This window comes from Macaca nemestrina, chromosome 3 (assembly GCF_043159975.1).
Source record: "Macaca nemestrina isolate mMacNem1 chromosome 3, mMacNem.hap1, whole genome shotgun sequence".
NCBI classification, from domain to species: domain Eukaryota; kingdom Metazoa; phylum Chordata; class Mammalia; order Primates; family Cercopithecidae; genus Macaca; species Macaca nemestrina.
This window is the reverse complement of record NC_092127.1, coordinates 102,126,292-102,152,414: the sequence shown is the minus strand read 5'-3', so window position 1 is coordinate 102,152,414 and position 26,123 is coordinate 102,126,292. Positions and strand designations below refer to the sequence as shown.

Sequence of the window (26,123 nt, the reverse complement as noted above, 5' to 3'; positions counted from 1 at the left end):
GTGTTCTTTGTAGATTTTCATGGAATGGAAAAGGCTAAGTAGAGTGCCAGGGACTCCTGAGTCACTCACCAGACACCACTCATTTATCTTGGAGACATTAGGGAAATCCTGTTTGCCTCAGTTTATCCAGGAGTAAAAAATGTACACTTGCTCTTGTCATAAATGAATGTATTTTTAATGTAACACCGTAAAAGTGGAATCATATTTCTATAGGTGACTTACATCTGGCTTTAGGCAGAAGGAGTGTTTCACAGTATCATTGTTTCTGTGGATAATATCCCACTTTCTGACAGACTTGATTGAATCAATATGCCTTGGAAATAACAGATGTAATTTAGGCTCTTTAAAATCTTTTTTTTGTAGTTCAGTAAAACAGAAGTTAATTATAAGTTAATTGTAGTTAAAAGAGAAATGTCTTCCTGAATCTCAGCAATTTGTCTAAACATTTTCTTTTTGTTCCTTTTCAACTTTTTATTTATACGTTAAATTTTTTCACATGGTTGACTCATTCTTTGTATGTGTTTGATAAGTGATTTAGTCAACACATAGGGAAAAAGGGATTTGGATTACTTTAGACTGTTAGGATTTTTGAGATTGTCATTTTGAAGAGGAACAGATAAATCTTTCAGATCTTTATGCTTAGAAATGCCATGCTAGGGTGGGCACAGTGGCCCACCCCTGTAATCTCAGCACTTTGGGAGGCCGAGGTGGGTGGATCACCTGATGTGAGGAGTTTGAGACCAGCCTGGCCGACATGGTGAAACCCCGTCTCTACACAAAAAAATTAGCTGGGCGTGGTGGCGGCCTGTAATCCCAGCTACTTGGGAGACTGAGGTGGAAGAATGTCTTGAACCCGGGAGGCAGAGGTTTCAGTGAGCCGAGATCGTGCCACTGCACTCCAGCCTGGGCGCGACACAGGGAGACTCCATCTCAAAAAAAAAGAAAATAGAAAAAAAGAAATACCATGCTAAAAACACTTTTAAAACTCAAAAATAGCCCAGGTAATGCTGACTGAAGCAAGGTATTATTTTATACATTGTGCTAGGAGCCAAGGTAGTTACAGAGATATTAACACACTGACACTTAGGTTTAGCAGATGTTCCAGTCTGTTCATGATGCTGGTAATGGGAAGTATTACTGAACACCATACTTAAAAGCTTCACTCATTCATATTTCTTTGTAAGACTGTGGTAGCTAAAGAAGAACTAGTATAGCCCACAAAATCCAAATAAATCAAGGACCCTTCTAGGATGTTTTCTTCCCATGCTTACAGATACATGAGTGTTAGCAAAGAACCCAAGCATTGCCTCAATAAGTTACATTAGAATCATACATCCAAGCCAAAATCTTTATTTATTTTTTAATATAGACGGAGTCTCTGTTGCCCAGACTGGAGTGTAGTGGTATGATCATAGCTTACGGCAAATTTAGACTCCTGGACTCCAGCGATCCTCTTGCCTCACCCTCCCAGGTAGCTGAGACTATAGGCACACACCACCATGCCCAGCTAATTTTTAATTTTTTTGCAGAGATGAGGTCTTGCTTTGTTTTTCAGGCTGGTCTTGAACTCAGGTGATCCTACCACTTTGGGTTCTCAAAGTGCTGGGATTATAGGTGTGAGCCACTGTGCCCAGCAGGCTGAAATCATTTTATAACTGTGCTTTTCAATATTATCTTAAAGTTAGCCGGGGAAGAATTCTATTTAGTTTTTGTTTTTTGGTGTCAGTCTCATTTAAAAATTGACAAGAAAATGGATGGATATGTGGTAACTTTGTAAATTTTAACCTAATTTATGTTTAAATTATAAGAAATAGAAAAATTCAGATACTTGTATATTTATTGACTTATTATAAAAACTGCCTAAACCGAAGGATAGAAAGAACCACTTATTTATTTGAGAAGAAAGTTTCTATTTTAATTAAAAAATGACTTTTTTCACTATATTTTAATGGTTGAACTGGCCAGTGTGGGTAGTTATTTCAATAGGTGTTGGAAATTAAAAAAAAAAAAAAAAGTAGATAGTTTCCAATTTACTAACTGATATTCTTCCAAAAATGTGTTTGGGGCATAGAAAATGTTTTGCAGAAGCAGCAGTGAAAATCATGTGATGAAGGTTAGGCCCTAGGCTAGAGCCAGAATGTTTCTTAACTTGTGCCAAAATGTCAAACATTTGGAAAAATAATGCAAAACGGTGCAATCACTGAAATAAAGCATAAAAACCATGCTTACACAAGAGGGTTCGTTCTATACTTGTGTTAGCTTTTAGCTTTGGGGGGTTTTGTGGAGGGAGAAAGAGGAGTGGTGTAAGGGATCTTTAGGTTACTTGGAGGAGACTGGAAAAAATGGATTCTTTGGGGCAGGGGCATTTCCACTGGTAAACCTGGGCACTTTTAAGGACAGAGGATTATGTATAATTTTGATCTGTGGTAATAGCAGTCTTTTATTAAGCAATTATTTATTGAGCATTCTGTTATGTTCTGATCTCTGAGCAAGGAACTTTGCAAAATGGTATCATTTAATCTGCAAGGCAGAGCTTATCACCGCCATTATACAGATAAACTGAGGCTCATGGAGATTAATTGACTTGGCCACGCTCACACAGGTAGCAAGCGACAGCTGATACACAGCTTCAGATCTACTCCAGACTTACATGTAAATGTCTTCCTTGCCCTTCATACATACATCCATGTGGCCGGTGACCCTTGATTTACTGGCGAAGCAAAGGAAAGCATAGAAAATGGAATATGGGTGGGGTGTCTGTTTATCTCTAAACAGCTATAACTGAAACAAAAAAAGAGGATGAGAGTAGGGAAACGTGGTATGTGTAAAATTCCTCTCAGAGTGAAGAAATGTGAGGTCAGTGTTTCCCAGCGTTAGCCTCTGGGAAGTAAGTGCCTTTTCTCCAGCTTGGTTTCGGCATGGGGAATTTGGAGAGAGATGATTTGTAGTTGTAGGGTATTTGTAACTTGGGGAACTCCAGCAATATTTGGGACAGGGGATGTCCGTGGGTGGAACCTTTTTGTATAAAAGGTGTGAACCTTCATCCTCCTTTAGGATCCTGCCTTTTTTTTTTTGAGTCTTGTTCTGTCTCCCAGGCTAGAGTGCAGTGGCGCTATCTGCTCAGTGCAGCCTCTGCCTCCCGGGTTCAAGCAATTCTCCTGCCTCAGCCCTCCTGAGGCTGAGATTACAGGTGCCCACCACCACACCCGGCTAATTTTTAAAATATATTTTTAAAAATATAGAGATGGGGTTTCACCACGTTGGCCAGGCTGGTCTCAAACTCTTGGCCTCAAGTGATCCACCCACCTCAGCCGCTCAAAGTGATGGGATTACAAGCATGAGCCACTGCACCCAGCCCTGATCCTGATCCTGATCCTGATCCTGCTTCTTTAGAAGAAACTGATATTTAGAATAAAACATTTTTCCACTCCTTCATTTTTAGTGTGAAATGCATGCATCCCTTTGCTTCTGCTGTGAGATATCACATTTTATGCCATCGTTGGGTTCCCCTTTTTTTTCTGACGTTCTCTTATCCTGCTCTGTAGGCTGTCAGCTCTAGTGACTATCTGTCGTGTTTAGTATTGAGTTATCTCCCTTTTTAGGGAGGAAAGGGATGTGATGGGAGAGGCATAGGCAGAATGGAGGAGGGGGCACCAAAGCCTGTGCTCCTTTGCCAGCACTTGGACTCCAGCTGTGTACAATAATAATGACTCACAGTTATTGAACACTAGGCACTGGGCTCAGCACTGTGTCTGCATTAGTTAATGTAATTATTACAACAGCCCAAAACTTTTTGGTACAATTATCATCCCTATTTTAGAGAGGACGAAACTAAGGCTTAGAGAGTGTGTGGCTTACCCTGTTGGCTGTACCTGGTAGTGACAGGATCTCAGAGGTGCCTGTCATAAATGTAGCTATTGGCAAAGATTTCCCCTGTCAGTTCCTTCCGTTCTGCATTGTTGTGGTGGCTGCTATTCCAGTAGAGAAGTAACACAGTGACTTGGGGAATATTTCTCATTCTCTACAGCGGTGGTTCTCCACAGGGGAGGAGATTTTACCCTCCCCTATCCGGGGGATATTTGGCAATGTCTGGAGACAGATATGGCTGTCCCACCTGGGAGGGGGGTGTGCTACCATCATCTCAGATAGAGGCTAGTGATGCTGCCGACGTCCTACAATATACAGGACAGCCCCATCACTAAGAATTACCTGGCCCCAAGTGTCAATAGTGGAGAACTCTCGCTCCACAGGTTTCCCCTAGTTCCTATGCATGGGGATGTTTGTGTTTCAGAGAGCATTTGTACATTGTCATCAGACCCTAAATCATGCTGGCCTCAGGTGTCAGTTACTTGACCTATATTTGCTTAGGACACAGTATGTGCAAGACACTCCTGGGTGCTGTGTGGGTTACACAGCCTTAGCCTACCCGTCACCCCCACATTTAGTGAGTAAATGATTTACCCAAAGAATCACAGTTAGGAAGTGGCAGAGTCTAGGTTTGAATCCTTCTGTAACTCCAGAGACCATGTTTTTTGTTTTTTTTTTTTTCTTAGACTGAGTATCGCTCTGTAACCCAGGCTCTGGAGTGCAGTGGCATGATCTTGGCTCATTGCAACCTCAGCCTCTTGGGTTCAAGCAATCCTTATGCCTTAGCCCCCAGAGTAGCTGGGATTACGGGTGCGTGTACTTGTAATTGAAAATTAAAAATTTGCAGCCTGGCACGGTGGCTCACACCTGTAATCCCAGCACTTTGGGAGGCCGAGGCAAGCATATCACCTGAGGTCGCGAGTTTGAGACCAGCCTGACCATCATGGAGAAACCCTGTCTCTACTAAAAATACAAAATTAGCCGGGTGTGGTGGTGCATGCCTGTAAGGCTGAGGCAGGAGAATTGCTTGAACCCAGGAAGCGGAGGTTGCAGTGAGCCGAGACTATGCCATTGCACTCCAGCCTGAGCAACAAGAGGGAAACTCTGTCTCAAAATAAATAAATAGGTAAATAAAATTAAAAATTTGCCATGCACACCCAGCTAATTTTTGTACTTTTAGTAGAGATGGGGTTTTACCATGTTGGCCAGGCTGGTCTTGAACCCTTGACCTCAAGTGATCCTCCTGCCTCGACCTCCCAAAGTGCTGGGATTACAGGCGTGGGCCACGATGCCCTGCTGAGACCATTCCCTCTACTCGTTTACTGTGATGGTAACCAAAATGTTCCGTCCTGTGTCATGTTCAGCCTTCTCCCTGCCCCCTTCAGTTTCAACAAAGTTGTGGCAGGAGACTGACAAACAGCAGTCTCTGTGTGAGGACCTTGAGTGGCCATCCAGTTGCTCTGTAGTAGGAAGTGGTAGGGAAGTTGGAGGTGAGGAGGGCCTGTTAGTAGGAAACTGAGGCCAGACTTCTAAAGGAGCAAGGAAAGAATTCCGAATGACATGGTTCCTCAGCATGTCTGCAGGGAGGAGATTCATTGCAGCAGCATTTGGAACTAGCTCAGAGGAGAAATAACGGGGGAAGGGAGATTGGTACATACAAAGTAACTACCTATTTTATTACAGATTTGCTTATGTAAAATGCTTTTCTAAAATCTGGTTCTCTCGTATTTTATATATCAGATGTAACTCAAACTAGATGAAATAGAACCATTGACTCGATCCTTCCTAAAAGCTCAAGGCTTTCTGGCTTGGTAATTTTGTGGGGAAGGACTTGCAGGAAAAACACTTTGAAATATGAAGAAGGAAATGTGATTCCGGTGGTTTCTTTATAGGCCCTAAATCAGTACAGGAAGAAATAGGACAAGAACCAGAGAAGATTAACTTTCTGAAACTTCACAAACAACCTAATTCTCAAGTAGGGAAAAGTATGATATTTTAAATAATGAATACTGGGGGAGGAAACCAGGGAAGGTGAATTAAGTCTTCACAGTGGCTGCTAAGGAGATTGCCCTGAAAACTTTCCAGGTCGGAATTTGAAACTTACTCTACAAATGTATGCATGTGTCTCTACTAGATGGCTTGTAGTTTCCCAGTAGAGCAAAAAGCAGTAGCCAGAGAAAGATTTGAAGGTGTTAGGTAAGGGCTCTAGTTTTGCTTGGCGTGCATGCATGGATACACATGTAACATGCACACTTCTGCTATTTCAGTTCTGCTGACAGCTGATGAAATCGTATGTCTCACAAGTTTAGGACCACTCTTGAGTTCTTTTCCTTTCAAAGATTTGCTGTAATATTTCATAGATAAATTTATGCTTCCAAATTACTCCTTTCTGCTAAAATTTAACCAGAAGCTATTTAACTAGAAGCTATTTAACCAGAAGCAGAAATTTAACCTTTCTGCTAAGATTTAACCAGAAGCCTGTAAATACCCTAGAGGAGAGTCTGTTGGAAAAATGTGGGGTACACAATGATCCTACCACAGTGTTTTGACTAAATTTAATAGTTTATTCTTGTGGTTTTTTCTAACATATGAACATTTTCAAACATTCAGAAAAGTTTAATGAATTTCACAGTAAAAAGCCTTATTCCCAGATTGTAAGTATATATTAAATAGTCCTAATCCAAAATCCTAAACATTCCAAAATCTGAAACTTTTTGTTGTTGTTGCTGTTGCTGTTGATTTTCTTTTTCTTTTTTTTTTTTTTTGAGATGAGTCTCACTGTCGCCCAGACTGGAGTGCAGTGGTGTGATCTTGGCCCACCGCAACCTCTGCCTCCTGGGGTTCAAGCGATTCTCCTTTCTCAGCCTCCCAAGTAGCTGGGATTACAGGTGTGCACCACCACGCCTGGCTACAAAATCTGAAACTTTTTGAGTGATGACATGACACTCTAAGTAAATGCTAATTGGTGCATTTTAGATTTCAGATTTTAAGATTAGTGGTGCTCAATGCCAGTGTTCCAAAATCCCCCCCCCCAAAAAAAAATTGAAACCCAAAACACTTACTGTCCCAAGCATTTCAGATAAAGGGATACTCAGTCTGTATTAACATTTTATTTTACTTGCATTACCATATATGCATCTCTTTGTTGCTGTGTCTATCCATTAATGTATTTTTATGCTTCTTATATAAGTTGTGGGGGAGTATACGTCCCGTAAATAGCTTGTATATCATTAACTAAAGTTTGGTATTTTTTTTTTTTAAGTTTTTTTCCTTTTGGTATAAAATGCAGTGAAAGGCACAAATTTTAAGTGTACTGGTCCATTTTGACAGTGCATACATCTGTGTAACTCAGAGCCCTAGTAAGATTTGGAACTATTCTTAAGGTTATTTTTTGATGTATATTTGGGAAGATGATTAGAAGTTGAGTAAACAAACACATAACCTGTTTTATTTTTCTTCCTCTCAGGATGTCGTTTCAATTTTTTTAAAACCTGTTGTATGAAGTTGTATGTGCTTTATAATACCTCATTTTGTAGAGATTATTTAAATAATTTCTTGATGTCTCAGACCAAAGCTCTTGGATTAAGGTATGTTTTTCTTCAACTAGGTTGTCTTTTTTTTTTTTTTTTTTTTTTTGAGACGGAGTCTCGCTGTGTCGCCCAGGCTGGAGTGCAGTGGCCGGATCTCAGCTCACTGCAAGCTCTGCCTCCCGGGTTTTTACGCCATTCTCCTGCCTCAGCCTCCCGAGTAGCCGGGACTACAGGCGCCCGCCACCTCGCCCGGCTAGTTTTTTGTATTTTTTAGTAGAGACGGGGTTTCACTGTGTTAGCCAGGATGGTCTCGAACTCCTGACCTCGTGATCCGCCCGTCTCGGCCTCCCAAAGTGCTGGGATTACAGGCTTGAGCCACCGCGCCCGGCCCAACTAGGTTGTCTTTTGCTGAGAATTAAAGATAAAATTTTTAGAACCAGCCCTTCTCACACTGAAGGAAAAGTGGAGACTCATGTCCATTTAAGACCTCCCCATTTTTGGGTAACAGTAAAATGCATGTGACAGAATGTATTACTAAATCATTCCCTGCCACTTTAGGAGTGCATTTATTAGAGAAATGCTAGGATTATTGGATTGTGTTCTTCCAGTGTTATGCTGTTGAAGTTGTGGGAAGGCAGGTGGAGTGTCCCCAAAGGAGGTGGCCTTAGTTGGTGTCTGTCATCCTACACAGGTGGGGTCTTTTATTTCATGGCCAGGGCTCTCAGGGGCTTCCTTTTGGCCACACTGGGAGAAATCTGGGGGTGAGTGAGTGTCCTCCCAGGTAAATTAATGGTGGGTCTGTGGATAACCAGGGGCCCCAGACTGAAATTGGGCAGGTTGTAATTTGTCAGGTACCTGGATGCATGTTACCTGTTTCTTTTTATTCTGTTATCCTCTAGCATTTGGTAAACTTTGATATAAATATTGTAGCTGTTTCTGAGCTACTTTATTGTAAGAGAATAGTTGGGAGTCTGTGATTAGGCTAGAGTTATAAGGGAAACAGGGTCTCCCTGAGTGCAGGAGGTTTTCAATGGGAAGGAATAGGTGATAAGAATATGTAAGAGGTTCACTCTACCTCCATTTGAAGACAGAGGTTTAATGTTATGAATACTGTCAAGCAGTTTCCTCCTTACACTGTCAGCCTGACAGATTTTTTTTTTTTTTTTTTTGAGACGGAGTCTCGCTCTGTCGCCCAGGCTGGAGTGCAGTGGCCGGATCTCAGCTCACTGCAAGCTCCGCCTCCCGGGTTCACGCCATTCTCCGGCCTCAGCCTCCCGAGTAGCTGGGACTACAGGCGCCCGCCACCTCGCCCGGCTAGTTTTTTGTATTTCTTAATAGAGACGGGGTTTCACCGTGTTAGCCAGGATGGTTTCGATCTCCTGACCTCGTGATCTGCCCATCTCGGCCTCCCAAAGTGCTGGGATTACAGGCTTGAGCCACCGCGCCCGGCCCACTCCTACCAGACTTTTAAAGAATCAGGACATTTGAGGAACAGTAAGTTCTGACCTTTAATTGCGGCCACTGGCTTAATTCTTCATATTTTCCAAACCACACCCGCCTGCTGGAGTAGATAGCACAGGGAAATTGGATGGACTCCCTGTGCCTTGGGAGTTCTTAATCTCAGAGTGTCTCCTAGTGTTTTCTTTTGCTGTGCTGTCTCCTGCATATCCTGTCCTTTCCATTTATTTTACCCTCAAGTTATAAAGAATTGCAGTGTGAAGTCCGTTATTCACTTGAAGATGCAGCCAGAACAGTGACTGGAATGGTTTCATACCTCATGGGTTTCCCACACTTCCGTCAACACACACTTCACAACACCTTGGAGGTATTGTGAAAAGGTCCAGTTTTGGAGATGGGGAAGAGTTCTGAAGATGTTGGATGACATTGTACAGTGAGTGGAGGCTGCCTGCTTGGCACACTTTCCATCACACATCACATTATGCTAATCTTTTGAAATAAGGGGGAAAGACATTTAAATGAGATAATTAGAGATAAGAATGGAGATTTTCATCTTTTTCCTGAAGTCAAGAAGGCAGATAAGGAGAACTTGCTGTCACTGAAAGACTGTATATTCTACAAGAAGTTATTTCAGAAGCAGTCTCTATTCCTTTAGGCTTTACACTGAGCTTTTAAATGAACTTTACAAAAAAAAAAAAGTCACCCCTCGTGTTTCTTACTAATTTAGGGACTAGTCCAGGGGGTCAACAGACCTTTTCTGTGAAGGACCAGATGGTAAATATTTCAGGCTTTGCAGCCCACGTGGTTTATGTTGCCCCTACTCAACTCTGCTGTGGTAGGACCAAAGCATCCATAAGCGATATGTAAGCAAATGGGCATCACTGTGTTCCAGTGAATCTTTATTCATAACAATAGGCAGCTGGTCCAGATTTGGCCCACGAGCCATAGTTTGCCAATCCCTGGGCTAGCCCGTCTTTTTATTTCTTGCTAACTTTAAGGAACATTTTAAAGTTGAAGTTTAAAGATTGGCCAATGTTAAATATGAATGGTTAAAAAAATTCTCCCCCCTTTGCCACTGGCAGTCTTACCCTTCTTTAATTTTACTTACAAGTCTGAAACACTGGTCTAAGCATGTCAGGAAATAAGGGAACAGTTTGGGGGTGGGAGTCTGCAACTAAATATTCGTTTAAAATTTACACTGGGCTTTTTTTTTTCCCCCATTCCATTTCACATTGTTAATGTTGGCTCAGCAAACAGAATGATATGTGGAAGTCTTGTAAAACAGTGTAAAATCATTTGAATTAGGAAGTTAGACCAGACTTTTCACAGCAAAGCTCTGATTAACCAGCATCCTGGTGCTCTGTGCAGACCCAGTGCTGAGTGACTCACATTCCCGAGATTGAGCCTCTTTTGGGCAATGAGGAGCAAAAGGGATCTGGGAATGGTGATCAGTTTTGTTTGTGTGATCATCTGAGGCCCCAACTGAGTGCATTTGCATTCTAAAGTCCCACATCCAGGCTCGGTTCATTTCCCGAAAACTGACAGTTTTCCACGTGCCCAGTAATTTGAGATTGTTGTTTCAGGCTGAGGAAAACCCACAGGCCGTTGTCCGGGGTGGGGGTAGGAGGGTATTGCAGCCTCTGAAAGATAATTGAGGCACTCCAGACCAGTGGAGTGGGTGGCTGCAAGACGTTATCGTCCCCACAGGTTATCAGGCATGCTTTCGGACCCATCCTGTGAGACATCTGAGTGGAGTAAGACGATGCAAACACCCTACGGTGAATGATCACTCCCCTACAACTTAAGTGCTGTCTTGGGGTGGAGGCCTCTTTCTCTCTTGGAAACATCTGCTCATCCTTCAAGATTCAGCTCAGATGTCCCTGCTCTTAATTAAATAAATCACCCCAGGCTCCTCCATTTAGAGTTCCTGTTTTTCTCCTTAGTCCTTTAGTACTTGTAATCAACCTCCAGGATCACACTTAGGTTTTTTTTGTTTTTTTTGTTTTTTCTCCTTCATTGTGTATCTCGCTAAATTGTGGAATCCCTTACCCTTTTATCCTTAGGTCTAGCACATAAGAGGAAGTCAATGTTTACTGGAAATAAGGAGCTTTTCTGTTCTCATTCTGTGAGGCTTACGACCTTGAAGTACAGAAAGCCATAGACAAATGCATTCCTGTTCTCAACTTTGACATAAATAATATTCAAAATACAATTCTGGTTTGAAGAAATTATTTTATAAACTTGTGAAATATAAATTGTCACAGTGTATCTGGTAATTTTGAATGTTTGCTTATTGTTTACTTGCAGTGGATATATTAGTGTCTGCTTTTCAGAGAGTAGATAGGGAAACTTTACAGCCTTATCAAGAACTTAACATTATTAAGGACTCTACAAATTCTCAAATATATGTCTGTCTTAATTGAACTCTCAGATTCTAGTTTTTTAGCGTTGGCTGAAGGTTAGAGGGATGCTTTAAGATTGATAAATACCATTTCTTTTATGCAAGTGAACTGCCTGTTGGTAATGATGGTGAAAAGATGATATATTCTGCATATAAATGTTGACAGCTGGGCCAAAATCCAGCCCAAAGAATCCTGACAAGCTTTGTAAGGCTCACAACATGGCTTAGCAGAGGTCAAATGAAGGGAGACTTCTCCAGAAAAACAATGACTTACTGTTTAACTTTAAGGAGATGCCAATTATAGCGGGTCGTAGGAGGTGAGCTGGGGTTATGATGAAAATGAGAATATTTAGAAACATGTAATTGTTGCTTGTTACCGTATAAAATACCAATAGATGTTTCCAGCTTTCTTCTCCTATAATAATCTCCCTGTTCTTCCTACTTGAAATGTCTGTGGAATGAAATGGAGCAAAATGAAACTGCCTCTAGTTTTTGTGACATTAAGCTTTCTTTCTGTAGAAACAAGTGTGTGTGTGTAATTCAATAACCAAAGGGAAAGATAACCAAAGTCAAGATGTAAAGGAAAGCGCTGATGATACTTTAAAAACATTTATATGGACAACTTATTCTTCCATTTTTTTGTTGTTGTTGTCTGCGTTGTGTAATATGCAAATAAGGTTAAGTATCTGCTTTGTGGCCCATGTGTTGTTTGCTAAGAGCCTGGAAAAAACTCAGTTGTAAGAAGTTTATCTCTTTGTATGGATGTGTCCACAGCAGCCTGTTTAACTAGGTTTAAAATATAATTGACAGTGGTTTCTCCTAGTGGCAGTTGTTGACTGGGGGGATGGAGGATCCTTGAATTTAATTTTGGATATACTCTCCCATGATGGAATGAGCTGGAAGTGGAGAGTGGAAGAGCCCTACAATTTTTTTGGTTTATTCAGCAATTGAAAAATGTGTTGATGGGTTCCTGTGTACTGATTTCAACAATAAATGTTTCAAGCTGTGTGCAGGGACTCACACCTGTAGTTCCAGCATTTTAGGAGGCCAAGGCAAGAGGATTGCTTGAGGCCAGGAGTTTGAGACCGACCTAGGCAACAAAGCAAGACCCCGTCTCTACAAAAATACTTAAAAATTAGCTGGGCTTGATGGTGTATGCCTGTAGTCTCAGCTACTTAGGAAGCTGAGGTGGGAAGATCCCTTGAGCCCAGAAGTTTGAGGCTGCAGCGAGCCATGATTGTGCCACTGCACTGGGTGATAGTGAGACCCTGTCTCAAAAAACAAAACAAGAATAAATGTTTCTTAATATTTTATTCTTTAGAGAAATAAATTGCATCTTGCCAGTTTCCTTATTATCCTATTGTTCCCCACTGTTCTTATCAATACACAGACATTGCTTTTCCTTTCATTTTCCAAGTGTAAGCCTTTTCCTGTTGCTTTTTTGCTGCTGGTTAGCAAGTCTAAATGCTGAGCATTTGTTCTGGCTGAAGCTGTGCTGGTACATTGGCCCAATTTCAAAGGTTTTTCTTATTGTATGTGGTGCAGTTGGTTCTCTGGAATGTATGCGTTAGAAGTTCAGTGGCTGGGAGGGACTCTTCCTTTTGGAATGGTAAATCCTGTCCCGTGTTCCAAGCTTCTGTAGAATGTACCTCATTCAGTTTGGCGTATGTTTGGGATTATCTGGTGCTTAAATTAAGTAAAAGTATATTCACTTAGTATATTTGATCTCTTATGGGCTGTAGAAGTTAGTTGTTTCTTAAAACCGGATTTGCTCCTGAATAACTTGAGAGAAGAGTTGCCTTTTAAAATCGCCTTGGGGACATTTCAGCAGTCTCTTCTTGAGGCAAGATGAATTTGGGAATAATTTGTTTTTCTGTTTTCTGTGTGGGACTTGAAAATTTGATGTATTAATCAGTTTAGAGAATGTTCTTCCTAACTGCCTAGTTTTTAAAAAATGTATTATTAAATGGTTAACTTCAAAATGTATTAAAAAAAAAAACAACTATTGAGTCTCTGGATCTGTATGTAGAGTTAGATGTGCAGAATCTCACTTACTCAACTAATATTCATATGGCCTGATGGGTTAGTGCTGGGTAAATAGGATCAAGAGGGAAGGAGTGACTGACCTGCAGCCACGTGCATTCTTCCTTGGGATGGATGTGGGGAGTCAGATGATGACTGAACAGATGAGTGAGTAGACAGGATCATTTTAGATGGTGACTGAAAGGTGAAGTGCTGGAGAGCACCTGCTGGTGGCGGGGACTGGCTGAGGAGCCAATAGTTATAACCTGAGATATTAGTGGAGAGAGAGCCAGTCATCCTCAGCTTTAGGCGCAGAGCACGCAAACGGGGATTAGCAGTGCACGCAAACGGGGATTAGCAGTGCACAGCAGTGCACAGCTTGACCTGTTCCAGGCATGAAAAGACAGGCAATCTGGCTAGTATTCCAGGGAGGGTAGGGGGAGGAAAGATGCTAGATCTCGGAAGTGTGCTGGGAATGGGGCCTCGTTGGCCAGGCTTCTGGATTTTAATTTTGAATGCTATAGCAAGCCTGTGGAGAGCTTTCAGCAGTGGAAGGACCACTGAATCTGCCTTGCATTTAAAATTCTCTCTCTGGATCCTGTATTTTCTTGTGTTGTTCCCCATGATGCATTTATAGCAGCATGGAGAGATTTGTGTATTGTCCAAGTTTTCGTCCTGGAGGTAGCTTTCTAAAATTATTCTGAATCTGTTGATTTAAAACTAAATGTGTATTTTCTCTAAGTGTTACCCAAACATTGTACCTTTTCTTTTACTGTAGTACACTTGGGGTTTTATGACTAATTAATAAGTATGGTAAACTGAATAAAATCTGTAACATTAACTGATTAACACATGGTGTTAGCTGAGGCAACTTTCTTGGCCCATCTAGGAAAGGGTGTTGTCAGCCTGTCTTCTAGGTTTGAGTCATTTGATGGGTAAAAGAATTTGGTAAAATCAGTTTTAGGTATCAGACAATGAGTCACATTTTGTTGTTAGATAATAAATAGGCTGGCAGAATACAGAATTCTGAATCATTGGAAATTGACTAATGCTTGAATATAATTCAGTCAAAGATGCATATTAAGCATCACATTCACTAAGCACTATACTGGGTAAGGAACCCTCAGAAATAGTCCGTGCCCTTAAGGAGGAGCTCACAGTCTAATAAGGAAAATCTATAGGCACACATATATAAAGTCTATCTAGTTTAAGTAAATAGAAACATAGACAGCAGAGGTATCCTAGAAATGGAGGCAGTGATACTGAGGAAGACTTTTGAAAGGCAGCAGTTAGAGACCGGGCAGGGAGAAGATCTGCTTCCCAGAGCCTCCCTGCTTCTTGTGCTTAAAGGGTAGAGGATGAGGCAGAACGCAGGAAGGATGCTCTTACCTGGAGGGCTGAGGCAGGCAGAAATACCCATAAGGCCTGGCACGGTGGCTCACATCTGTAATCCCAGCACTTTGTGAGGCCGAGGAGTGTAGATCACGAGGTCAGGAGATCGAGACCATCCTGGCTAACACAGTGAAACCCCGTCTCTACTAAAAACAAAAAAAATTAGCCGGGCGTGGTGGCGAGCGCCTGTAGTCCCAGCTACTCGGGAGGCTGGAGAATGGTGTGAACTTGGGAGGCGGAGCTTGCAGTGAGCGGAGATCGCGCCACTGCACTCCAGCCTGGGTGACAGAGCAAGACTCCGTCTCAAAAAAAAAAAAAAGTTCTCATTCAGGAGCTTTAATCCTATAGGCACCAGGGCTCCCAGAAAAGTTTTAGGTAGCTGAATAACAAGATCAGATTTATGATTTTTAGAAAGATCAGTGATGCAGCTTTGTGGAGATGGACAACCCAGAAATAGGAGCCTCTCAGGGCCACATTCTGAGTGAGAAGTGAAGTCCATTTTATTTGAATATTGGACGCTTCATAGATTTAATACCCAAAACATTTTTTTAAAAGCTGGGGAATGAATTAAAGGAAGAAAGCATTAAGAAAAAGACTTTAAGCTTGCTTGTCTACATTCTTAGCTTGTGACTCTAGGATTTTTAATTTTTGTGGCTGTATTGAGAGACTTTCACCAGCCTCATCATTTTGCAGGTGTGGGATGTGGTCCTTCCGGGTCAGTTGAGAGTGTGTGACATGAGTGGCCTGGTAATGAGGCCAGCACTCTGATTGGTCCTACTACAGACCAGAAGAGCAGGGGAAGAGCCAACACCTATCTACATTTCTGATTGGTGCCAAATGAGCAGTGCCAACGAGGCAGTGTGTGGCTGTGCTCACCAGGGGCCTTTACAACTAAAGGGAGACATAAATAACTAGTCAGGTGACAGACTTTATCTCAGGTTAAAAAAACTGGTTTATCTCTGTTGCCATTGTGGAGGGTAATTTCTGTATATCCCCTTGCTTGACTGCTGGTAAGCACTTGACATCAGTCTCAGGGACTGAATTTTCTGAAATTTGTAACATCAATATGCTTACATTGCATATAACATAAAGACATGTTTTATTAACCCCTAGCTATAGATTGCCAGCTTTTTGAGGTGAGAAGTGATTTCTTTGGTGTGGTTTGTGTAATTGTTCTATATGCATGCTGGCCTTGCTTACTCAGTACTAGTTTTTTATTGTTAAAATATGTTTGGAAGATGAGAGGCTTGGTGTGCTGCACATGGGAACACATTAGCTCATCTGTCTCCTCTTCCCCCATCCGACTTTTCTGTTGGAGCTATGTATGCCCAACCACACAGTTTTCCTTACTGCCCCTTAAAAACCGATTGATGAGGAAGACAAGTTCTTGTGTTTTTCTATCTGTAAGGTAAAAAATACCTCTCAAAATAGACTTATGAGATCTATTAAGAGAAACAAAGTAGGTTATATTAACTCCCCCAATTAAAAAACATCAGCTGGGGCCCGGCGCGGTGACTCACACCTGTAATCCCAGCACTTTGGGAGGCCAAGGTGGGCAGATCACAAGGTCAGGAGTTCGAGACCATCGTGCCAAACACGGGTGAAACCCCATCTCTACTAAAATTACAAAAAAATTAGCTGGGCGTGGTGGCAGGCGCCTGTAGTCCCAGCTACTCAGGAGGCTGAGGCAGGAGAGTGGCATGAACCCGGGAGGCGGAGGTTGCCGTGAGCCGAGATTGCCGTGCCACTGCACTCCAGCCTGGGCGACAGAGCGAGACTCCGTCTCAAAAAAAAAAAATCATCTGCTGGTGTTTGAATGTTGGAACGTATTCTCTAATATGGCAGTGAGTTTCTGCTTTTTTTTGTCTCTCCCTGCTTTTTTTGTCTCTCCCTGCCTTGTTTTTGAGACAAGCTTCTTGCTCCGTCTTGCTCTGTTGCTGAGGCTGGAGTGCAGGGTGTGACCTGGGCTCACTCCAACCTCTGCCTCTCAGGATCAAGTGATCCTCCCATTTCAGCTTCCCAAGTAGTTGGGACTACAGGAGTGTGCCACCATGCCCAGCTAATTTGAGATTCTGCTTTACACAGATGGATCTAAAATTACTCGCTAACAATCTAAGACTGAGTTCAGAACCCAAAATCAGTTTTCAGAGCTTCTAATGAGAGTTATTGCAAAAATGATTAACACTTCAGTATTTCTTTATCCCCAACCTGATGTTGCTATAGTATATGAGGCTCTTTCTTTTGTTTTTAATCAGAACTTTTATACAAATAGATGCTTTCTTATTGTGAAAAGAATTTAAAAACAGGATGTTAACAAAATGCTCCCCAAACCACATCACCACTTAACATTCTGTACCCTAATCCCATGCTGCTTGATGGTAGGTTTTTTGTTTTTGTTTTGAGACGGAGTCTTGCTCTGTCGCCCAGGCTGGAGTGCAATGGCGCATTTTCAGCTCACTGCAACCTCCGCCTCCTGGGTTCAAGCAGTTCTCCTGCGTCAGCCTTCCGAGTAACTGGGATTACAGGCACCCACCACCACACCCGGCTAATGTTTTGTAGTTTTGGTAGAGACGGGGTTTCACCATGTTCGCCAGGCTAGTCTTGAACTCCTGACCTCAAGTGATCTGCCGGCCTCGGCCTCCCAAAGTGCTGGAATTACAGGCATGAACCACTGCGCTTGGCCCTGCTTGGTAGGTTTTTGTGAAATGTATCCTTTCAGACCTTTGCTGCATATTAACAGGCATACAGAAGTACCAGGCAAGTTCATTTTGAAAGGTAAATTAACATGTCTTTCCTTAGAATTGATGTGACTTTAGTCCCATTTGCCCAAGTGTAGAGTTTAAAACTTGCAGGATGCATTTAAGATATGCAAAATATCTTACTGGCTCTGAGTCCTGGAGAATGTTTACGACGGGTACCAAGAATGTAAATTTCACTGTCATGTATCACCCTCCTAGAGAATGGCAAGAAGATGTGTGGGCAGTGTTTTCAAGGTTGATTTAATTTTGCAAAATGGGGTCACATAAAACTTTAAAAATAAATACTATAATAAATTATGATAATACTGAACCTTCTGTGGCAAACAGAAGTGAGTAGCATAGAGTGCTAATGCCCTGAGATAATCCCCTGGGGGCTCTTCCAGGAAAACAACTGACATCGTGCTATTTTTTCATTGTACTTGGCTGATATTTTTAATATGAAATCAGATTGTAAGACTTTGTTTTAGGATTAAGTCTCTGATTACTTTCTTTATAAATTTTAAGAACGTTACTCATGTTAGGTATTGAGAGTGAAAACCCTGGGATGATTTAGCTGAGTGATTTTTATTATGAGAAAGTCTCTTACAAATTCTTTCACACGGATGGAGAGAGGAAAAAAGTCTCCATTCTTTGAAGCAACATTTTATCCTGCCTTCAGACATGGAGCCACTTTGATTTCTCATGTTTAAATTGTATTTGGAAGTCAAACTAATATTGTGCTTTGAGGTATGTTGATGTTTTTTCATAAAGCCAATGTGTGAAAAATGTTTCCTGCGTATTAGATGGTAGGAATAGGGGAATGTGGAAACAAAAGGCTAAAAGATGGGCTTACAAAGTTGAGATGTGGCTTTTAAAATAAACAAATCGCTTACATGGTGTGGAAGAACCCTAGCCTCCTGTCTTTTTGCCTCCCTGTTTGTGACAGATCTCTATCTCACCATCCTCTAAGCTGGGGTTGCCCAACTTTTGTGTGTTTATGTGTTGCTTTATCCTTTGTACATTCAAATCACAATGGCATAGTGCTTCTAAACAGTAATAAGACTTAATCCTTTCCAGAGTTAATGTACACTGTTGATTTTAGGATTTTCCCTTTCCTTCCTGTCAGATGTCTCCAGGCTTATGAAGATAAATATATAGGAGAAATCACACTCCACCATCCAAGAGAGAGTTAAAAATTTAAACTCAAATTCTAGAGAGTTGGTGACATCTATCAGAGGAAGGCCTATGTGAAGTGACCAGTCAAGGGTGATAAATGGGTAGTCAGCTGTGCACAGCCAGCCCTGTGGGCCGTGAGTTACCATGGAAGCACCGAATGGCATTCAGCAATCCCGCATGACTAACCTAGTTTAGCAGCAGGGCCCATGGGCTCCAGTCTGGGAGAAGGTGCTTACAGCCAGATGATACCAGAGCCAACACACTGCCCCACGTCTCACGCCCAACTTGGGCCTTTCTGTTACTATCTTTTCCTCATCCACATATGCTATTTCCTTTTTTAGTGTGAGGGAAAGAGAAAAAGGAATTACTCTCACTAATCCTTACAGAGTTGTGATTTCTTACATTTTACCACAATATTTTAAACACATCCATCCCCACCCCCAGGAAGCATTTGAAAAGTCAGAGTAAATGTGCCCTGACAGGCCCCAGCATGGGGTTGACTAAATGGCTGTATTGAGGGGCTGAACAGGCAGCTCTGAATTCCTCAGGATTTTCACCACCTTTCCGAAAGTGAGAGCATCCTGGCACATTTTAGATTTCCAAAGCTTCGTTCAAGCTCTTGTGCTGAGTTAGTGGATTCGGTCAGTGAAACATCTATGGCACAGTCCCCCTCTCATGGCTCAAGTGTTTATGTTCTGCAGGTGAGTTTTCACATGTGACTGCTCTCACCAGGCACTGGACACTGAAGCCTGTGGTTCTCCTCATTTCTAGTTCACTTAACTGAAAGAAAAATGTGGAGGAGGTGGATTGATGGATTGTGTGGAGATCTTTTGATACATCAGGTTGAACCTCAAAGATGGTGGACAGTAGTATGTGATCTGAAGGCAAGAACCTGGTTACTGAAAGGATTATTTCCCTATCTAAATAGATTTTTGTAGACTTCTAGTAGAACTCATGGTGTCTGTGGAGTGGTCAAACTTTGCACCCTCCTTCCCAGGGGCACATCAGAGGCTCTGAAACAAGAATTGTAGCACAGTTTTTATATTTATGTATGTATTTATTTATTTATTTATGAGACAGAGTCTCGCTCTTTAGCCCAGGTTGGAGTGCAGTGGCGTGATCTCGGCTCACTGCAGCCTCCATCTCCTGGGTTCTGGCGATTCTCCTGCCTCAGCCTCAGCCTCCCAAGTAGCTGGGATTACAATCACTTGCTACTACACCCAGCTAATTTTTGTATTTTTAGTAGAGACAGGGTTTCGCCATGTAGGCCAGGCTGGTCTCAAACCCCTGACCTCAGGTGATCCTCCCACCTTGGCCTCCCACAGTGCTGGGATTACAGATGTGAGCCCCTGTGTCCGACCCACAGTTTTTATAACTGAAAGAGCCATGTTATGCCATTGGCCATCCTTTTCTTAAAGGGGCCCTCTGTTAGGTCCTTCCTCGAGGACAGGCCTGTGTGGATCAGTTTAACCAAACATCTGTTTTGTGGCACTGAGATGACCCCGCTGGCAGAGATAATACTAAATTGTTCATGTGTACCTCTTTGAGACTAAGGAATTATGAGTGGTTATGAGTTAGCACACTTTAGCACACCTTCTTTGTCTTCACTGCCCTGTTTAACGCAGCCTGACAGCTTTGCTAGCAGAACTGTGGCTGAGAGTATAAGCTTACTTGCCAGGCATTTGAATGTTCAGGTCTACCATTTGTGAGCAAGTCAGTCCCCTCACTCGCCCCCCGTTTTTTAAAATTGAGACAGAGTTTTGCACTTGTTGCCCAGGCTGGCGTGCAGTGGCACAATCTCCACTCACTGCAACAACCTCCACCTTCTGGGTTCAAATGAGTCTCCTGCCTCAGCCTCCCTAGTAGCACCCACCACCACACCCAGCTAATTTTTTGTATTTTTAGTGGAGATGGGGTTTTACCATGTTGACCAGGCTGATCTCAACTCCTGACCTCAGGCGATCCACCCTCCTCAGCATCAGTTGAGCTGATGCTCACCAAAGTGAGCCCACCACAGTGGTGGGATTACAGGCGGGAGCCACTGCGCCCTGCCCTTTTTTTTTTTTTTTTTTTTTTTTCTGAGATGCGGTCTCGCTCTGTCACCTAGGCTGGAGTGCAGTGGCACGATCTTGGCCTACTGCAACCTCTACCTCCCAGATTCAAGTGATTCTCCTGCCTCAGCCCCCAGAGTAGCTGGGATTACCGGTGTGTGCCACCACACCCAGCTAATGTTTTGTATTTTTAGTAGCGACAGGGTTTCACCACATTGGCCAAGCTGGTCTTGAACTCCTGACCTCAAGTGATCTGTCCATCTCGGCCTCCCAAAGTGCTGGGATTACAGGTGTGAGCCACCACCCCGGCCGCAAGTCAATATCTGAGCTAGCTTTCTTTCACCTGGAAAATGGGGCTAATAATCCCACTCTCATGGAGTTGTTTTGAAAATTAAATAGAAAACTGATGTGATAGTGCCAAAATCAGTGCTGACTAACATGCTAAGTGATGCCTTCCTTGTCCAGGCTGCTGCCGCTGTTACCATTGCTTTTGTATTTTGGTGATCCCCAAAAAGTATGTGCTGTCTTTCGCCCCGGAGATCCCTTGGAAACTTGTTCAACGTGCAAGAAGCCTCAGGCCCCATGTCAGGCCTACTGCCTCAGAAACTCTGCAGGTCTCTGTGATCTGTGTTTTCACAAACCCTCCAACGACTGACTCAGGTTTGAGAACCTCTTAGCTAATGCAAAGTACCATCTAAAATCAGCTAAGGAGAACTTGTCACTCACTATATTCTATTTGGAACAGTGGGAAAGAATGGCCAGGCTGATGTTGGGATGCGTTTTTCCTTAACACAGGACCGAAAAAAAAAAAAAAGCTACCTTTATTAAAGTGACAGTTAACTTGTAGTTATTGAAAGGTGATTATTGACAGCTGGGCGTGGTGGCTTACACCTGTAATCCCAACACTATGGGAGGCTGAGGTGGGTGCATCACTTGAGATCAGTAGTTTGAGACCAGCGTGGCCAACTTGGTGAAACCCTCTCTCTACTAAAAATATAAAAATTAGCCAGACGTGGTGGCAGGTGCATCTAATCCTGTCTCCTCGGGAGGCTGAGACTGGAGAATCGCTTGGACCCAGGAGTCAGAGGTTGCAGTGAGCTGAGATCACTGCCCTTCAGCCTGGGCGACAGAGCGAGACTCCATCTGGAAAAAAAAAAAAAAGTTACTACAGAGTTTGTGAATCATGTAGGGCATTTGCCGCTTCCTAAAATTCCCTCATTAAAAAATTTTCCCATCTGCCTCTTCCTTGCTTGGTTTAAACAGTGATGTGTATAGGCTGAACAAAGGTTTACTTATGGTATGAATAGTGGGTTTATTTTTAAAATTTCATATTCCTTTATCTCAAAATGGAACCAAGAAAAAGGAAATATTCACCAAAGATTTGCCTGGGAGCTTTTAACAGATCATTCCCTAAGCCACTGCAAATTTGCAACAAGAAACCAGAAAGCTATTCAGTGTGACTGGCAAAACAATGTAGTCGCAAGGACAAAGGAGGCAACCCAGAGCAGGGGCTCAAAGCCTACCTCTACTCCTGTGAACTTCCTGCCTCTTAGGTCTTCCTTTGCCCTGCCCAGGAGCCTTTGTGAGTTCCACCCAAGAGGGAGTTGTTGAACAGTGTGGGGAGAGCAAGTTTCTTTCACAAAGCCTGGACCTCATAAAACTCATCCTACCAATGATATCCATGATGTCCTTTTTCACCTCACTACTTACAGGGCTTTTAGTTGAAGGTGATGGTGAATCATAAAAAGAAAATTTGTCTCAGAATAGGTGTAGAATTACATGTCTGCCGATAAAATCTTAGTCTGGGTTTTTTTATTTTTATTTTTTGACGCTAATGAAGTAAAACCTTAATTAACTAGAATCCTTAATTTAATAGGATTTCCTCCCTGTGGGAGACTTCTTGATTTTAGAATCATGTAGTAATAAACTAGTGTTAGGAATTCTGTGAAAGAGTGGCTTAATTGGGTTCTTCTGGTTATTTCTGTAGCAATTTTCAATATTTTGGAATGAAAATCTGGAAGTATGGGAGAAACCCAACTGATGCTGAGATAAGGCTAATACAAGGCTGAGTTGTTTGATTTAAAAATATTTTAGTAATGTAACTTTGTTAAAGGAAAATTGAGTGTGTGGAATTGATGAGAAAGTTGAGGACTCTGAGTAGCCTGTTAGTTGAGGTGTAACTGTTCACACCCACCCTTTTGGATCCTGGACTGAGAATTGCCATTTGGAGTTCCCTTCTCTGAGACAAAGGTAGCATTAATTTAGAAGGGATGGAGCTCTGCCCTGTGAAGTGGAGCCTAAGGCTGAACACTGACCAGCTATAGGGACTCCTGTGTTTTAAGTGGCATATCAGAGAGGGGAGAACTCCCTTGGTGGTGAGAATAGCCAAGCAGACAAACACATGCCCGTGGTAAGCTTCCCCCCACCCACTCACCCATCGGCCTGTCTTGACTGCTGCAAGGTGCATGCACTGGATAGTCTGGGAGAAGAGAAGCTTAGTTGCTCAGAGGATGTTTGCCTGCTTAGCTCCTCCCTGCAAACTGGCTCAAAGTGGCTGTAAAACAAGTTTGAAGGAAAGTTATTTTCTGATCAGTCTGATTACTTGGCTTCTATGGTTATATGCTAATGGCATATGATCTTTTGAACCAACAAGAGGAATTACAAAAATCATAAAACAATTGAAAGGAATTGAGTATCATCAAGTCCAGTGTGCTACTGCCAACCAGAAGTAAGTTTAACTGTCTGAAACAGGTGAGACTCAGACTCCATTGCAGAAGAATTCATGACCAATTTCTGGTTCAGCAGCTTCTTCTTTTCAGTATTTTGACTAGCATAAATTATTAACTTTGTGGTTTTAAGAGTTATTTTAAAATCTGATAATTGCAATATCCATCATCTAGGAAAAGTTTTTGATACACACAGGTCTAAGAAGATAATTCTTTTTTTTTTTTTTTTTTTGAGATGGAGTCTTGCTCTGTCGCCCTGGCTGGAGTACAGTGGTGCAATCTCAGCTCACTGCAGCCTCCACCTCCTGGGTTCAAGCGATTCTCCTGTCTCAGCCCCCCGAGTAGCTCGCACTATAGACACATGCCACCACACCCAGCTAATTTTTGTATTTTTAGTAGAGACAGGGTTTCACCATGTTGGCCAGGATGGTCTTGATCTCTTGACTTCATGATCCACCCGCCTCAGCCTCCCAAAGTGCTAGGATTACAGGCCTGAGCCACTGCGCCCAGCCTAAGGAGATTATTATTTACCACATTGTAGCGAATTCAGTCAGGCAGCTAATTTCTCTCTGTGCATCCTACTCCCATAGATTAAAAGGCTATAGAAATACCACATTACTTTTTAGATGATTTTTAAAAATAATTTTTGCATGTGTCTTCCAGAGTTAAATCTTTTTTAAAGAGTTGTTAAGTTTATAAAAATATATAAGTGTGTAGTGGCTGTTTTTTAATCTAAAAGTATTGAATGATTAGCTTCTATGCAGAGTACCATGCTTTAGCACCAGGAGAGGTGCTACATTTGGGAGGTTCTTTTCTGATGGAGTTCACATGCTAGGGGAGAGGGGAGGAGGAGAGAGAACTGACTGATGTGTTAGGTAAGCACATACTTGGTGGATTTGAGGAAGCCTTTACCTTTAGAGTGAGTGACATTTGAATTATTCCAGAGATTTGCTGGAAGCTGAAAATTAAGGATGGGGATGTGTGGTGGAGAGAGAGGCAGTGGAAATTTGTGGCTGGAATGAAATCATCAAAGTCTAGGATATCACTGAGGAATGGGGAGTAGTCAGGTGTGACTGGAATATAGAGGTGGTTTGTAAGAGAGTCATACTTCCTAGGGAAGCGGGCTCTGGAAGAATTGGTTTCAGTAAAGAGAGCCTGGTGGAAATTAGAGCAAGAGGCTGCCTTGCAGGGTATGTTCAGGGGATGGATGTGACTGACTGTCAAGTGGAATGCATGTGGCCTGCAGGGGGACAGTGGATAATTTCTAGAGAGTAGATCTGCATCAGATTACGGGGAAATTTTAATGCCAAAGCAAGAATTTAGAGTTTATTCTGCAGTAGTAAAGAGCCATCAAATGCTTGTTATTTTAAAATATGGATGGTGACATGAGAACCAGGACCTTAAATCAGGTCTCTTTTCATGAGAAGGCTGAATTAAAGGGATAAGATGTGGGGGAGGCAGGGAGACCAGCAGGCTCTTGTCAGAGGAAATAAGAGAAGTCAGAAGAGGGCAAAGAGGCTGGGAAAGGGGGTGGGGAAGGGTGTCTGACATCAGGGCTAGAATTTCCGAAGGTACTGACCGACAGCCTTAACTAGACAATCAAATGTTTTCCTGTTTGATCAAACGGCATTGGGAGAAAACATTCAGTAGATTCCCTAGGAGCAAGTCTATGAAGACAGAAGTCATTTTATAGTTCTTATGTCACTTTTTAATCATACATTGCATGTGAGGGCTGGGAAGTGGCCCATGGTGCTGACAGTGAGGCAAGCCCACTTTTGGTTTATGTGTTGGCTAAAACTGCACTTCCTTTGGTCTCCATCTCTGATTTGTTTCTCGGTGAATGCCATTTAACCCCTTTGGTGCCAGGGCTGATTTAGGATACATTTTTATGTGGTTTAAGTAGGGCAGTCAGATTATAAAGCATTCTCCGTAGGTAGAGCTGACATCTATAATTGGATTTTCTCATCCCTGACATTTGAAATGAGAAATAAAAATCATTTTTTGTGGGGTTTACATGCCAAGACACTCCCAGTAGAGTAGGCTGAGAAAGTAAATGCTGTTTTGGGTGCCTGGTAATCTTTTAATTATGAAATAAGCCTTTTGATTTTAATCTTTCAAAATGTACGCTACTGATCCAGGAAAACAGCCTTTTTAAAGTTCACATCCTGCTGACTCCTGCGGATGAAAAGCTTCCACCTCTACCCCATATTTTGCAAGCTGAAAATAAAAATATCATTAATCTTGTCTCAGTTCCACTGCTGCCTATAAAAGGCTGTTCAGTTTGGAATCAGTCCTGAGCCATGATGGAGACCATAGCCCAGAGTGAATACTTGGGTTTTGGGAGCCGGGACCCCAGCTGGAGGGTCACAGCCCAGTGACTGAGGTCTCAGCCTAAGGCTGGGTTAAGGAACTTAGGCTTTGTTTAAATCACAGCCGTTATCATTGCTTCTTCCCAGACCTATCCTCGCCTCCCTTCTCGCATGTATGTATGCATGACAAAACTTGGAGACTGATAAATTTTATTGTTTTCGTTCTTTTGTGGCATCTGAAACAGTTTGTACAATGACGACAGAAACCTGCTTCGAATTAGAGAGAAGGAAAGACGCAACCAGGAAGCTCACCAAGAGAAAGAGGCATTTCCTGAAAAGATTCCCCTTTTTGGAGAGCCCTACAAGGTATTTACTGAATACTAGAAGTTGAAGGTCTGATTTATCACAATATTGAACCCTATGATGAAACAATTCAGTATAATTGAGTTCGAA

General features: G+C 42.3%; 1 protein-coding gene across 4 annotated transcripts in view; it reads left to right on the top strand.

The window, feature by feature from the left end:
• LOC105479662 (ALF transcription elongation factor 1) overlaps positions 1–26,123 on the top strand; it is a 202,959-nt gene that overhangs the window by 84,383 nt on the left and 92,453 nt on the right. For all 4 annotated transcript variants that reach the window (XM_011737760.3, XM_011737758.2, XM_011737759.3 and 1 more), the window contains one exon: positions 25,916–26,036. In XM_011737760.3, coding sequence (XP_011736062.2) covers positions 25,916–26,036 — 121 coding nt within the window. The remainder of the gene's footprint in view (positions 1–25,915; positions 26,037–26,123) is intronic.